The following is a 14895-nucleotide window of genomic DNA, read 5'->3' as shown; positions in this document are numbered from 1 at the left end:
AATTACCGCCCCATCAGTCTACTCTCAATCATCAGCAAAGTGATGGAAGGTGTCATCGACAGTGCTATCAAGCAGCACTTACTCACCAATAACCTGCTCACCGATGCTCAGTTTGGGTTCCGCCAGGACCACTCGGCTCCAGACCTCATTACAGCCTTGGTCCAAACATGGACAAAAGAGCTGAATTCCAGAGGTGAGGTGAGAGTGACTGCCCTTGACATCAAGGCAGCATTTGACCGAGTGTGGCACCAAGGAGCCCGAGTAAAATTGAAGTCAATGGGAATCAGGGGGAAACTCTCCAGTGGCTGGAGTCATACCTAGCACAAAGGAAGATGGTAATAGTTGTTGGAGGCCAATCATCTCAGGCCCAGGACATTGCTGCAGGAGTTCCTCAGGACAGTGTCCTAGGCCCAACCATCTTCAGCTGCTTCATCAATGACCTTCCCTCCATCATCAGGTCAGAAATGGGGATGTTCACTGATGATTGCACAGTGTTCAGTTCCATTCGCAACCCCTCAAATAATGAAACAATCCGTGCCCACATGCAGCAAGACCTGGACAACATCCAGGCTTGGGCTGATAAGTGGCAAGTAACATTTGCGCCAGACAAGTGCCAGGCAATGACTGTTTCCAACAAGAGAGTCTAACCACCTCCCCTTGACATTCAACGGCATTACCATTGCCGAATCCCCCACCATCAACATCCTGGGGGTCACCATTGACCAGAAACTTAACTGGACCAGCCATATAAATACTGTGGCTACAAGAGCAGGTCAGAGGCTGGGTATTCTGCGGTTCGTGACTCAACTCCTGACTCCCCAAAGCCTTTCCACCATCTACAAGGCACAAGTCAGGAGTGTGATGGAATACTCTCCACTTGCCTGAATGAGTGCAGCTCCAACAACACTCAAGAAGTTGACATCATCCAGGACAAAGCAGCCCGCTTGATTGGCACCCCATCCGCCACCTTAAACATTAACTCCCTCCACCACCGGCGCACAGTGGCTGCAGTGTGTACCATCCACAGGATGCACTGCAGCAACTCGCCAAGGCTTCTTCAACAGCACCTCCCAAACCCGTGACCTCTAACACCTAGAAGGACAAGGGCAGCAGGCACATGGGAACACCACCACCTGCACGTTCCCCTCCAAGTCACACACCATCCCGACTTGGAAATATATCGCCGTTCCTTCATCGTCGCTGGGTCAAAATCCTGGAACTCCCTTCCTAACAGCACTGTGGGAGAACCTTCACCACACGGACTGCAGCGGTTCAAGAAGGCGGCTCACCACCACCTTCTCAAGGGCAATTTGGGATTGCAATAAATGCCGGCCTAGCCAGCGACACCCACATGCCATGAATGAATAAAAAAAATCATCCTACGCCAGTTGTCTGTGCTGTTTTTATTCCAACCTGGCCATCAAGTTACGTGCTGGCTCCTTGACAACAAGTGATATCCCCTCCAGACAAGGCTGATTAGTCCTGTGAGGAATCCATACACAGGAGAGTGGCCTTGGCTCCATGGGCGAGGCACGTGCGTCATCTCTCAGGATCACACTATGCCTGCTCCCCTGCCACCCACTCTCCCATGGCTCTTGTTAGTGCCACACAGCCAGCCGGGCCACACTGCCCCTGCCGATGCCGAGATGCTGCAGTCTGCCAGGCCCAGAGCTGCAGAGCAGGCCTTCAACGAGAGCCATGGCACCACAAGAAACATGATGAAGCAAACAATCGGTGTGCTGAAGCAATGCTCCACTGTTTGGACCGTTCCGGAGGCACTTTGCGGTATCCAGCTCCTCAGCTTTATCATCATGTGGGATCAGCCCATACCACTGCCTAGGCAACGAGAAGTGTAGCAGGAGAAGGAGGAGGAGGAGGGGGAGGAGGAAAGGTAGCGACCACGAGTGCTCCTAGCTGCCAGAGGTGTCAGAGACCAGCTCGTGTAGGACCGCTTCATCGAAATCATCCCTCCCATCCCCAAGACACCAACAGTTGCACAGTCCTTTTCACCACCGTCCTTACTACCACCGTTCAATTGCCTTCCTTCAGACTAGCCTTATGGGTCTTGCCCTCACTTTACTACAAAAATAAACCCCAGCACCAAATCCAGAACAAAAAATTAATTTATCAAATAACTCAATTCCATCTCTATCTAACAGTTAACAGGAATAATAATGAATTACTCTTGTGTAAACCCTTAGTGTCTGTCTGCTGTGCGCGTTTCCCAGCCTACTGCTCCTATGAAGTGTTTCTCCAGTGGCTACAGATTGGGATGTGGAAGGCTGCTGAGCTTCCATTGAGGACACTTCAAATGGCCCTGGTGGGCGACCTTGAACAGCCTTGAACTGCAGCATCTCGGCATTGGCCGGGGCAGTCTGGCCCAGCTGGCTGTGTGGCACTGACAAGGGCCCTGGGAGTGTGGATGGTGGGGGAGCAGGCATGGTGTGATTCTGAGGGATGACAGCATGTGCCTGTCCCATGGAGCCAAGGCCACTCTCCTGGGACTGCGCCTCAGCAATCCTACAGCTCTGCGTGAGAACAGAGTGCAGGAGTGATGAGATGCTGTCGAAGCCCCTGTCAGCGGTGGTCCCCAAAGTCAAGATGGCAGCTGAGGATGCATGACAGCTGTTAGAGGCTCCATGATGGTGGGCGCCACTGTTGTGTTGATGGAGCTGACCGCTCGGTCCATGTTGGACAAAATGTTCTCCATGCTCTGTGCGAAGGCTTGAGACAGGTTGGAGCTGGACTCCTTCATGCTCTGAGATATTGTGCACAAGCTCACTCTCAGGTTACCAGTGTACCTAGCATTTCTTGGTATATGCCCTTGAACCTTTGTCAGCAGGCTGGGCCCTCGAAGTTAGCACCTGAATCCTCTGCAGCAGACATAGTATGTGACCTCGGCCTTCCAGCGAGCTGGCACCTGCAGCATCCTATCTCCCTCCCTAGCTCCTGCACACTTGTACCCAGTGATTCCTCACCTGAGGAGACCCCTCCTGTAGCCTAGCCTCGAAAAGTATGTGTGGTGTCAGTGTCTGAACTGGTGCTTGCGAGGGTGAGATCGAGTGATGCTGCATCATCAGGAAGGCTGGCCCTCCTCTTCCTCGAGTGGCAGAGGTAACTCCACATCTTCAGCACCTGAAGTAAAAGACAGGGACTAGCGTTAGTCTTTATTGTAAAGGGAGAAAGAAATGGCTGATAAAGGCATTTTCAGTTTATCATGCAGAGTGTGTTGGATGAGATGGAAGTAATGAGGGAAAAAGAGGATAAGGTGTGAAGGAAGCCTGCGTGACGTCTCCTCCAATATTGCCCCTCACTACGGCCATGACTCTTCTCCTGCCTATGATGGCCAGCACGCTTCAAGCGGAGGGAGTTGTATGTGACCTTCTTCTACAAGAATGATGGGTGTGTGTTAATGACAGTCTTGTGAGATGTTCAGAAAATGTGCCTGTCATAGTGGAATAGCTTGTATGCAGTGTGTCAGATGTGAGTTGTGAGGAAGCATGGGTTGCAATAGAGGTGAGTGTGTGAGTAAGTGTGTAAGGAGAAGTAGGTGTAGTGGTGTGGTACAGTGATTGTAGGAGAGTGAAGGGAAATGGGGAGGGGAGTATTGTGAGTGGTGAGGCTGGAGATGTGAGCAGAGAGTAAGAGCAGTATTGTTACCTTGACAACTCTGGTGAGATCATTGAGTTTTTTCCAGCATTGCAGCTGTGTCTTGGGAGCTAAGTTCCTAGCATTGACCTCTTCTGCCATCTCTTCCCACTGGCGACGGAATTGATGGCTGGAGGGCTTCCTGGGAGGAAGAGGATGTCCTTCCTCCTGTCCACTACATGGACCAGGGCCTTCAAGACTGCATCTGAGAACCTGGGTTACGAGCTGCAGGTCCAGCAGCCATTTCTCTCCTTCCCTGGGGTCTACAGCCAAAGTGCACCTCCCCTTTAAGAGGCACTGGCTGCCTATAAGTGGTATCAGATACGCCCAATATCCGGCCCCCAAACAGGCGTGGGCACCTGAGTGATGATAATCAGCAGGCAGCCTGTAATATACAGGATGCCTGAGCAACGTTGACCGGTGCGTGCAGTGCGCGTCCTGACCCCTGCATGTAAGTTCATGGGTGCGATCAAATTTCTGGGCCATTGTGTCCAATTTTGGTCATTTAGCTCAGGAAGGATGCGAAGGCCATGGGAGGGCTATAGAAGAGAGTCACTAAGATTCAGGTTGAGAGGCTTCAGTTAAAGCATAACAACTGTTATGTTAATAACCCAAACCCTGAAACTCAGTTTCAGTTCATTGCAGTTGTGCGCATTTGGCTATTTAACTGCCCAAGTTTCACTTGAAGAAAGGGGGAGTAAAACCAACCCTGTATTTGATGTCACTGCAAAATGGTGTTGTAGTACATATTGTTTATTACAAAGCAACAATTAAAATAGAGTAATAAATTTGTAATGACAGATGTAATCAGTGACGCGATCACATCATTGCCTACCTGGTATTCAAACACAGTAGTGTGTTTACTGTGACAATACAGCTCCTTTAAGCACTTCGAGCCATTCATATTGCAGTTACTTCACTGCTGAACTAGGGTAGCTGATGCTTAAGTTTCCATGAAAGCCCCGATCTTTCAGCGGCCATCAGAGTGAATTCTCTGATCCATTTCTGCTTGATAGTATTCTTATACTAACTATTCTACCATAAAACATTTGTTGAAGAACATTCCAATTGTTGCTCTGAATGCTAATAGTAATAACAACTCTGTTAGAGATTGAAAAAGTAATTTCATTCCACAGCATAACTGATGTGGAGTTAAATACTGTTTCTGGCATACTTCTTATTTAATGCCATCTCCTTGTTGCTTTCTTGGAGCACAGCTATAGAGCCAGAAATTGTTGGGAAGCTGCGTCATTATAATGATTGGTGTTCGCCATTAATAATTTGAAAAAATCTAGCAATTTGCGGAGTAAAAGAGATAATCTATGAGTTCCGATTCTCCGCAAATTACTGGACGATTTTCGCCTCTCCGCTATTAGCCTCACCAAAGCTGATAAAAGTTCATTCTCGCCGTGAGGCTACCCATTGAACTTAATGGCGATCGTGAAATTTCTGGATTTACGACGTTATCACGAAGTATTCCCACCCGCAGCCATTTAGGGCTGATAAAGTCGTTGAGGACCCTGTTAATGACGTGATTTATGGTCCTGACATGACGCTTGGAGGCCCAGAAAGGAAACAGTGAAGTTGTGGAGTCTCACTCCAGTCGATAGTGAATTGTTCCTCAAGGTTTGTTGTTCTATTTATCTGTCATGGTAGTATTTTTGGGTCAGTCTTGCCATTCACACTCCTGTTAGTGTTAGAAGGCAATAATTTTCAGGATGCAGTGCTGTTTCGACACTCAGAAGAGTTCATTCAAATGCAAATTAGAACGATTTCTTGCAGAAAATAACATTTTAGGATACAGTTTATGAGTAATTTGAGACATGACATATGGGAGGTGTAGCATTCTTGGGAGGAAAAAGGTGATTTTGGACCTATGATTCCCAAAGCTCTCCACCACTGGTGGTTTCCTCATCTCTGGGTCTGTTGAAGACTAATTGATCAAGATTGATTTTTATGATTAGTTAACCACTCCATTATAGAATCATAGAATCATAGAAGTTACAACATGGAAACAGGCCCTTCGGCCCAACATGTCCCTGTCGCCCAGTTTATACCACTAAGCTAGTCCCAATTGCCTGCACTTGGCCCATATCCCTCGATACCCATCTTACCCATGTAACTGTCCAAATGCTTTTTAAAAGACAAAATTGTACCCGCCTCTACTACTGCCTCTGGCAGCTCGTTCCAGACACTCACCACCCTTTGAGTGAAAAAATTGCCCCTCTGGACCCTTTTGTATCTCTCCCCTCTCATCTTAAATCTATGCCCCCTCGTTATAGACTCCCCTACCTTTGGGAAAAGATTTTGACTATCGACCTTATCTATGCCCCTCATTATTTTATAGACTTCTATAAGATCACCCCTAAACCTCCTACTCTCCAGGGAAAAACATTGTGTCAGAACATTGAATGCAGGAGTTGGGATGTCTTGTTGAAGTTGTACAGGGCATTGTATCATGCGACTACCAGGATGGTAGAAGGCAAACTAGATGGACCTTGGTCTTTTTTCAACTAACAATTCCTGTGTTCATATGAAAGCAGAGCAATGGCATACCCACTGGGTGTTCCACTGTTCCTGATCATAGTCCTGATCCTGGTTCTATACTTCATGGGTCAAGAATGTTTGTACATTTCACACACCTACCCTGCCATTCACTCATTAACTTCTCAAGGACCAATACAACAATCCCCAAACACAACTGGGTTACAATGTCCTCTTCTGCTTGTTCTTTTTAACTTTTTCTTTACCGTTCCTTTTTGACTCTTTTTTTCCTCTCTCTCTTAATCAACTTTCTTTCCCTCTTTATTCTTCTTTCTGTCTCTAATTTGACTCTTATTCACCGTATTTCCTACTGCATCATTCACTCTGTTTCTTTCTCAATGCATTTGTTTCATCGGTTAAGGAAATATGCAATTGGGCATGACGTTCGTGAGGTTGCAGATGTGACATTGACATCGTTGTGCTGTTATCCTATCGATGTCCAGCAATTTGTGGTGCAAGTATAGTGCGATGTCAATGTTGAGCATTAAAGTCCAATTAACGTCATTCGCCGCCAAACCAGCCATTGCAGCAATTTCTGGCACATTTTGTTCTTTGATTAAAATCATGAACAAATGCTAATTGTTCAATAGTACAAATAGGGGGAGAAATTGACCTGTGTCAGTAGTGTGAAATGGGCTCATAGCGAATCAGCAGCCCATTTTACACCATTGATTTCAGTGGAAAAGAAAATCAGGCAGGGTATAATGGGATGGGGTGTGACTCGGAGGGGACGGTGTACAACGGGATGGTGTGTGACTCGGAGGGGACGGTGTACAACGGGATGGGGTGTGACTCGGAGGGGACGGTGTACAACGGGATGGGGTGTGACTCGGAGGGGACGGTGTACAACGGGATGGGGTGTGACTTGGAGGGGACGTGTACAACGGGATGGTGTGTGACTCGAAGGGGACGGTGTACAACGGGATGGGGTGTGACTCGGAGGGGACGGTGTACAACGGGATGGTGTGTGACTCGGAGGGGACGGTGTACAACGGGATGGGGTGTGACTCGAAGGGGACGGTGTACAACGGGATGGTGTGTGACTCAAAGGGGACGGTGTACAACGGGATGGTGTGTGACTCGAAGGGGACGGTGTACAACGGGATGGGGTGTGACTCGAAGGGGACGGTGTACAACGGGATGGTGTGTGACTCGAAGGGGACGGTGTACAACGGGATGGTGTGTGACTCGAAGGGGACGGTGTACAACGGGATGGGGTGTGACTCGGAGGGGACGGTGTACAACGGGATGGTGTGTGACTCGGAGGGGACGGTGTACAACGGGATGGTGTGTGACTCGAAGGGGACGGTGTACAACGGGATGGTGTGTGACTCGAAGGGGACGGTGTACAACGGGATGGGGTGTGACTTGGAGGGGACGTGTACAACGGGATGGGGTGTGACTCGGAGGGGACGGTGTACAACGGGATGGGGTGTGACTCGAAGGGGACGGTGTACAACGGGATGGGGTGTGACTCGGAGGGGACGGTGTACAACGGGATGGGGTGTGACTCGGAGGGGACGGTGTACAACGGGATGGTGTGTGACTCGAAGGGGACGGTGTACAACGGGATGGGGTGTGACTCGGAGGGGACGGTGTACAACGGGATGGGGTGTGACTCGAAGGGGACGGTGTACAACGGGATGGTGTGTGACTCGAAGGGGACGGTGTACAACGGGATGGTGTGTGACTCGAAGGGGGCGGTGTACAACGGGATGGGGTGTGACTCGGAGGGGACGGTGTACAACGGGATGGTGTGTGACTCGAAGGGGGCGGTGTACAACGGGATGGGGTGTGACTCGGAGGGGACGGTGTACAACGGGATGGGGTGTGACTCGAAGGGGGCGGTGTACAACGGGATGGGGTGTGACTCGGAGGGGACGGTGTACAACGGGATGGGGTGTGACTCGGAGGGGACGTATTCTCATGCACCTTCTGCCCTCCTCCTAGTTGGTGGAGGTCATGGGTTTGGGAGCTGCTGCCAAAATGTCCGGCGAGTTGTGGCAGCGCTTCCTATAGATAGTGCACACTGCATATCAGTGGTGGAGGGAGTGGATGTTTAAGCCGATGGATGGGCTGCCGATGGTGTCGAGCTTCTTCAGTGTTGTTGTAGCTGCACCCATCCAGGCAAGTGGAGAGTATTCCAGCACACTCCTGCCTTGTGCCATGTAGGTGGTGGGGAGGTTTTGTGGAGTCAGGAGGTGGTGGGGAGGTTTTGTGGAGTCAGGAGGTGGTGGGGAGGTTTTGTGGAGTCAGGAGGTGGTGGGGAGGTTTTGTGGAGTCAGGAGGTGGTGGGGAGGTTTTGTGGAGTCAGGAGGTGGTGGGGAGGTTTTGTAGAGTCAGGAGGTGGTGGGGAGGTTTTGGGGAGTCAGGAGGTGGTGGGGAGGTTTTGGGGAGTCAGGAGGTGGTGGGGAGGTTTTGTGGAGTCAGGAGGTGGTGGGGAGGTTTTGTAGAGTCAGGAGGTGGTGGGGAGGTTTTGTGGAGTCAGGAGGTGGTGGGGAGGTTTTGTGGAGTCAGGAGGTGGTGGGGAGGCTTTGTGGAGTCAGGAGGTGGTGGGGAGGATTTGTGGAGTCAGGAGGTGGTGGGGAGGTTTTGTGAAGTCAGGAGGTGGTGGGGAGGTTTTGTGGAGTCAGGAGGTGGTGGGGAGGTTTTGTGGAGTCAGGAGGTGGTGGGGAGGTTTTGGGGAGTCAGGAGGTGGTGGGGAGGTTTTGTGGAGTCAGGAGGTGGTGGGGAGGTTTTGTGGAGTCAGGAGGTGGTGGGGAGGTTTTGGGGAGTCAGGAGGTGGTGGGGAGGTTTTGTGGAGTCAGGAGGTGGTGGGGAGGTTTTGTAGAGTCAGGAGGTGGTGGGGAGGTTTTGTGGAGTCAGGAGGTGGTGGGGAGGTTTTGGGGAGTCAGGAGGTGGTGGGGAGGTTTTGTGGAGTCAGGAGGTGGTGGGGAGGTTTTGTAGAGTCAGGAGGTGGTGGGGAGGTTTTGTGGAGTCAGGAGGTGGTGGGGAGGTTTTGGGGAGTCAGGAGGTGGTGGGGAGGTTTTGTGGAGTCAGGAGGTGGTGGGGAGGCTTTGGGGAGTCAGGAGGTGGTGGGGAGGTTTTGTGGAGTCAGGAGGTGGTGGGGAGGCTTTGGGGAGTCAGGAGGTGGTGGGGAGGCTTTGGGGAGTCAGGAGGTGGTGGGGAGGTTTTGGGGAGTCAGGAGGTGGTGGGGAGGTTTTGTGGAGTCAGGAGGTGGTGGGGAGGCTTTGTGGAGTCAGGAGGTGGTGGGGAGGTTTTGGGGAGTCAGGAGGTGGTGGGGAGGTTTTGGGGAGTCAGGAGGTGGTGGGGAGGTTTTGTGGAGTCAGGAGGTGGTGGGGAGGCTTTGTAGAGTCAGGAGGTGGTGGGGAGGTTTTGGGGAGTCAGGAGGTGGTGGGGAGGTTTTGTGGAGTCAGGAGGTGGTGGGGAGGTTTTGGGGAGTCAGGAGGTGGTGGGGAGGTTTTGTGGAGTCAGGAGGTGGTGGGGAGGTTTTGGGGAGTCAGGAGGTGGTGGGAAGGTTTTGTGGAGTCAGGAGGTGGTGGGGAGGTTTTGTAGAGTCAGGAGGTGGTGGGGAGGTTTTGGGGAGTCAGGAGGTGGTGGGGAGGTTTTGTGGAGTCAGGAGGTGGTGGGGAGGTTTTGTGGAGTCAGGAGGTGGTGGGGAGGTTTTGGGGAGTCAGGAGGTGGTGGGGAGGTTTTGGGGAGTCAGGAGGTGGTGGGGAGGCTTTGGGGAGTCAGGAGGTGGTGGGGAGGTTTTGTGGAGTCAGGAGGTGGTGGGGAGGCTTTGTGGAGTCAGGAGGTGGTGGGGAGGCTTTGTGAAGTCAGGAGGTGGTGGGGAGGTTTTGTGGAGTCAGGAGGTGGTGGGGAGGTTTTGTGGAGTCAGGAGGTGGTGGGGAGGTTTTGGGGAGTCAGGAGGTGGTGGGGAGGTTTTGTGAAGTCAGGAGGTGGTGGGGAGGTTTTGTGGAGTCAGGAGGTGGTGGGGAGGTTTTGTGGAGTCAGGAGGTGGTGGGGAGGTTTTGGGGAGTCAGGAGGTGGTGGGGAGGTTTTGTGAAGTCAGGAGGTGGTGGGGAGGTTTTGTGGAGTCAGGAGGTGGTGGGGAGGTTTTGGGGAGTCAGGAGGTGGTGGGGAGGTTTTGTGGAGTCAGGAGGTGGTGGGGAGGTTTTGTAGAGTCAGGAGGTGGTGGGGAGGTTTTGTGGAGTCAGGAGGTGGTGGGGAGGTTTTGGGGAGTCAGGAGGTGGTGGGGAGGTTTTGTGGAGTCAGGAGGTGGTGGGGAGGCTTTGGGGAGTCAGGAGGTTGTGGGGAGGTTTTGTGGAGTCAGGAGGTGGTGGGGAGGCTTTGGGGAGTCAGGAGGTGGTGGGGAGGCTTTGGGGAGTCAGGAGGTGGTGGGGAGGTTTTGTGGAGTCAGGAGGTGGTGGGGAGGCTTTGTGGAGTCAGGAGGTGGTGGGGAGGTTTTGGGGAGTCAGGAGGTGGTGGGGAGGTTTTGTGGAGTCAGGAGGTGGTGGGGAGGCTTTGTGGAGTCAGGAGGTGGTGGGGAGGTTTTGTGGAGTCAGGAGGTGGTGGGGAGGTTTTGGGGAGTCAGGAGGTGGTGGGGAGGCTTTGGGGAGTCAGGAGGTGGTGGGGAGGTTTTGTGGAGTCAGGAGGTGGTGGGGAGGCTTTGTGGAGTCAGGAGGTGGTGGGGAGGTTTTGTGGAGTCAGGAGGTGGTGGGGAGGTTTTGTGGAGTCAGGAGGTGGTGGGGAGGTTTTGTGGAGTCAGGAGGTGGTGGGGAGGTTTTGTGGAGTCTGGAGGTGGTGGGGAGGCTTTGGGGAGGCAGGAGATGGTGGGGAGGCTTTGGGGAGTCCGGAGGAGGTGGGGAGGTTTTGTGGAGTCAGGAGGAGGTGGGGAGGTTTTGGGGAGGCACTCACTGCAGAAAACACAGTCTCTGATCTCTAATAGCCACGACATTTATGTGGTTACTCCAGTTGAGTTTCTGGTCAATGCTGAAAAGATAATGATGTTGGCTGTGCAGCTTTAAAAGGGAGTTACAACTCTTCCTCCCCTCCAGTTTTGCTTTTGGGCGAAACAATATTTGGTGTTTGTGTACAGAGAATCAAATCATGTGCCTAAATATTGTTGAATGATGATGTATGAAGTTCCAATGCTGGAAGCTCTTGAGGTCTAATTGTGTCTCTCCTTCTCTATTGAGCCTGTCTGATGCTGGGAAACTGTTTCTAACAGACAGCATGAAGAAACTGGTTAAAGACTCCACTGTCCCGATGCTGAGATCATTCACACAGGTATTTAAAATTTATTACTTTCAAAACTAGTGAGCAAGGAACATTAAAAAGTAGGAGCCAGAAAAACTATTCAATCCATCCAGCTTGTCCATGTATCCATTCAGACCAGCAGTGTGTGAATTGATGCCATGGTACAACAGTTAACTTACAATAATCGCAAGTAGTTCTGTGAAAAACAGCATTGAACCATTCAAAAGACTAATTGTTGGTCTTCAACAAGAGTATCGTATAATCCATGTCATATCAAGTATCTTGTTTAACCTATGAGTTTAAAGCATAATATACTAAAAGTTTTGCGTATAGTGTGCGCTTCCTCTAAATGTTCACTTACTTTGTCGATAGCATCCCTGTTGTTTCAAAGCAGCAACTCACCATGAGCAACACCATAGGAGATCTGCTACTATTTAAATAAGATGGTGTGTTTGCTGTTGCTTTGATTTATCCGTCTCCCTCTAAGTGCCTTCTCCACATTAGAATTTTGCAATTGGTGCATTGCATTCCATTATGACTATTTTAGTTCACAAAAGAAAAATATGTGTTAGATACTCTTAAAATTCCTCTATGGCGGCCAGCCACAACATACAGTGCCAAAATTGTGTCTTTTTTATTAGTTCTTGAGATCTGGATGATGCTGACCATGCCACATTTATTATCCATCCTTAGTTGCCCTAAGAAGGTGGTGATGTGTCATCTCCTTCAGCTACTCCAGTCCTTGTGGTGATGGTGTTCCCAAAATGGTATTAAGAAGGAAATTGCAGGATATTAACCCAATGACAATAAAAGATCAGGGGTATATCACAGTATCATAGTAAGGTAAAGCACAGGAGGAGGCCATTCGGACCATGACCTGTGCTGGCTCTTTGAAAGAGCTATCCAATTAGTCCCATTCCCTGCTCTTTCCACATTCCCTTCAAGTATTTATCCAATTCCCTTTTGAAAGTTACTATTGAATCTGCTTCCCTTTATGGAAATGGTCATTGCCTAGTACTTATGTGATGCAAATATTATCTGCCACTTGTCAACCCAGGCGGTGTTTTGTCCAGATCCTGCTATAGGCTGGTGTGGGCTGCTTCATGGAATTATGAATGGAGCTGAACACTGTAAAATCATCAACAAATAGCCTCACTTCTGACCTTATGACAGAGGGAAGATCATCAATGAAGCAGCTGAGGATGATAAGGCCAATGATGCTGCCCTAAGGAACTCCTGCAGATATGTCCTGGGTTGTGATAATTGGGCTCCGACAAACATGACCGTCTTCCTATCTGTCATGTATGACACCAGCCCATGGATGATTTTACCATTGACCCTCACAGACCTCAGTTTTGCAGGGGTTTGCAGTGGAATGCTGCCTTGGTATCAAGGGCAGCCGCTCTCACTTCTTTGGCATTCAGCTCTTGTGTCCATGTCTGGGTCAAGGCTACGGCAAGGTTAGGAGCCAAATAGTTCTGGCAGAGCCCAAACAGAGTGGTGGCAGCCAGGTTATTGGTGAGTCGTTGTCCCCTGATGGCACGATTGATTACTTCCATCACCTTGCTGATAATTGGGAGGAAGCTGTTAAGGCGTTAATAACCTTCATTAGATTTGTCCTGCTTCTTGTGGATAAAACACACCTGGGCACATTTCCACATTGTCGGGTAGATGCCACTGCCATAGCTGCACTGGAATAGCTTGGGTAGGTAGGGAGCCTGCTAGTTCTGGTGCACAAGTCTTCAGCACGACAGGCAGCACTATCAGAGCCCGTAGCTTTTGCTGCATCCAGCGTATACAGCAGCTTCTTAATGCCAAATTGGCTGGACATTGACATCTGTGATGGTGGTGTCATTGGATGCCAAGTAGGATTATCCATTTAGCACTTCTGGCTGAAGATGCTTGCAAACACTTTAGCCTTGTCTTTTGAACTCGCATATTGGTCTCCACCAGAGTTGAGGATAGAGATGTTCCTGGAGCCTCCTCCTCCGATTAATTGCTTGCTTGTCTACCACATTCTTGACTGGATGTGATGGGATGATGGAGCTTTGCTTTGATTTGTTGGTTGTAGCACCACTTAGCTTTGTCTATAACCTGTTGCTTTTGGTTTTTACCATGCAAATAGCCCTATGTTTACCACACACTTGGATATTGTACCTTTGGTGCCAAAAACCAGTCGGAAAGGTTCCACTGCCAGCCCTGGCATGGTCATTTTGCAAGCACTGGAAGGTAGGTATTGCTCTTCACCACCAGCAATAGTTTCTGGCTACCCTGACTTGGTTTATCCTCGCCAATGAAGTGGTTTCTGAGATGTGGCTCCTGCTCACCAACCACTTCCGAGGAGCCACAGGTGAAAGTTCGGTGTAGTGTGGAGATCAATATCCCAGGCACCCAAGAATCTGTCAAGAAGTCAGCTACCAAAGAATGGTGCTACTTCTACACAAAGATCCTAATTAGCCTTTGGTTTGTGTAGCTCGTAAAATTAGCTTGTTAGAGGTCAAGTGATTTTTGTATTATAGTTATGATTATTACATAATTTACAAATTATGGAATGCAGGGTGTCACGTTTGAAAATATGAATTAAATATCAACACAAGTTGTAATGATTGAAAACAGTAAATCATATCATAAATATTGGTTTCTATGTTCGCCTGAAGTGAAATAAAGCAGTTTAACAATCTGTATCAAGCCTCATTTCACCAAGTGTTCACTTGGTTTGCCTTTGGATAAATTGAACAAATACACGTGTGAATATCCGGTCCGCAACACAAGGTGATGCTATTGCCACATCCTTGTGTTATGTTGTTGTACAAGTAGATATAGAGCAGTGGGGCAACTCACGTAAAGTCAGATGCTGAGACCGCTTGAGGGAGCGACTGATGCCATTGAACCCTAGAAGGTATTTACAGCCAACCTGGCTCCCTAACACAGGGCTTTAAATATGGCTTGTGCTTTCTTATTGTTTTTCCTTCTCTCACTGGCCTTATACCTACTATTGTGATACATAAAGTGTCCTATTTTATTTTGTTTCAGCATGCTGTGAACTACCTGAAAGTGGCCTACATGCCTCTTATACAGGATATAGGGCCAGACCCACAGCACCTTCAGTTTCTCTTTTCAGTCAGCAATCAACATGGTGGCACTTTAATTGGACTCTGCTTCAATATTACAGTTCTCCCGGTCGACAATCAAGCTCCAGAGGTAGGCACTTTCATGTTAAGCTTCCAATGCACTGATACTGGGGATCGATTTTGACTTTAGAGCAAGCAACCGGTGGAGCGTGCCTGCCAATTGCTCATACCCGTGCCAAAGAGACAGTTGCGATTTTGAGGCTCTGGCCTCATTAGCATCGGGCATGTGAGCTACGGAGTGCCAGACGGACGTCCCTATGCAGCTCGCCAGATTGAGGCCTCCTCTCATATTTTGCCACCTCTGCAGCTAACTGCACGGGACCATGATCGC

General features: G+C 49.8%; 1 protein-coding gene across 8 annotated transcripts in view; it reads left to right on the top strand.

Annotated features, from left to right (window-relative positions):
- The window catches only part of frem1a (Fras1 related extracellular matrix 1a), a 337163-nt gene that overhangs the window by 122943 nt on the left and 199325 nt on the right, over window positions 1-14895 (top strand). For all 8 annotated transcript variants that reach the window (XM_067983690.1, XM_067983689.1, XM_067983688.1 and 5 more), the window contains exons 12-13: window positions 11373-11463; window positions 14467-14634. In XM_067983690.1, coding sequence (XP_067839791.1) covers window positions 11373-11463; window positions 14467-14634 — 259 coding nt within the window. The remainder of the gene's footprint in view (window positions 1-11372; window positions 11464-14466; window positions 14635-14895) is intronic.

The sequence above is a fragment of the Heptranchias perlo genome, chromosome 4, assembly GCF_035084215.1.
Source record: "Heptranchias perlo isolate sHepPer1 chromosome 4, sHepPer1.hap1, whole genome shotgun sequence".
NCBI classification, from domain to species: Eukaryota; Metazoa; Chordata; class Chondrichthyes; order Hexanchiformes; family Hexanchidae; genus Heptranchias; species Heptranchias perlo.
The sequence above is the reverse complement of the archived record's forward strand: the minus strand, read 5'-3'. Positions and strand labels throughout refer to the sequence as shown.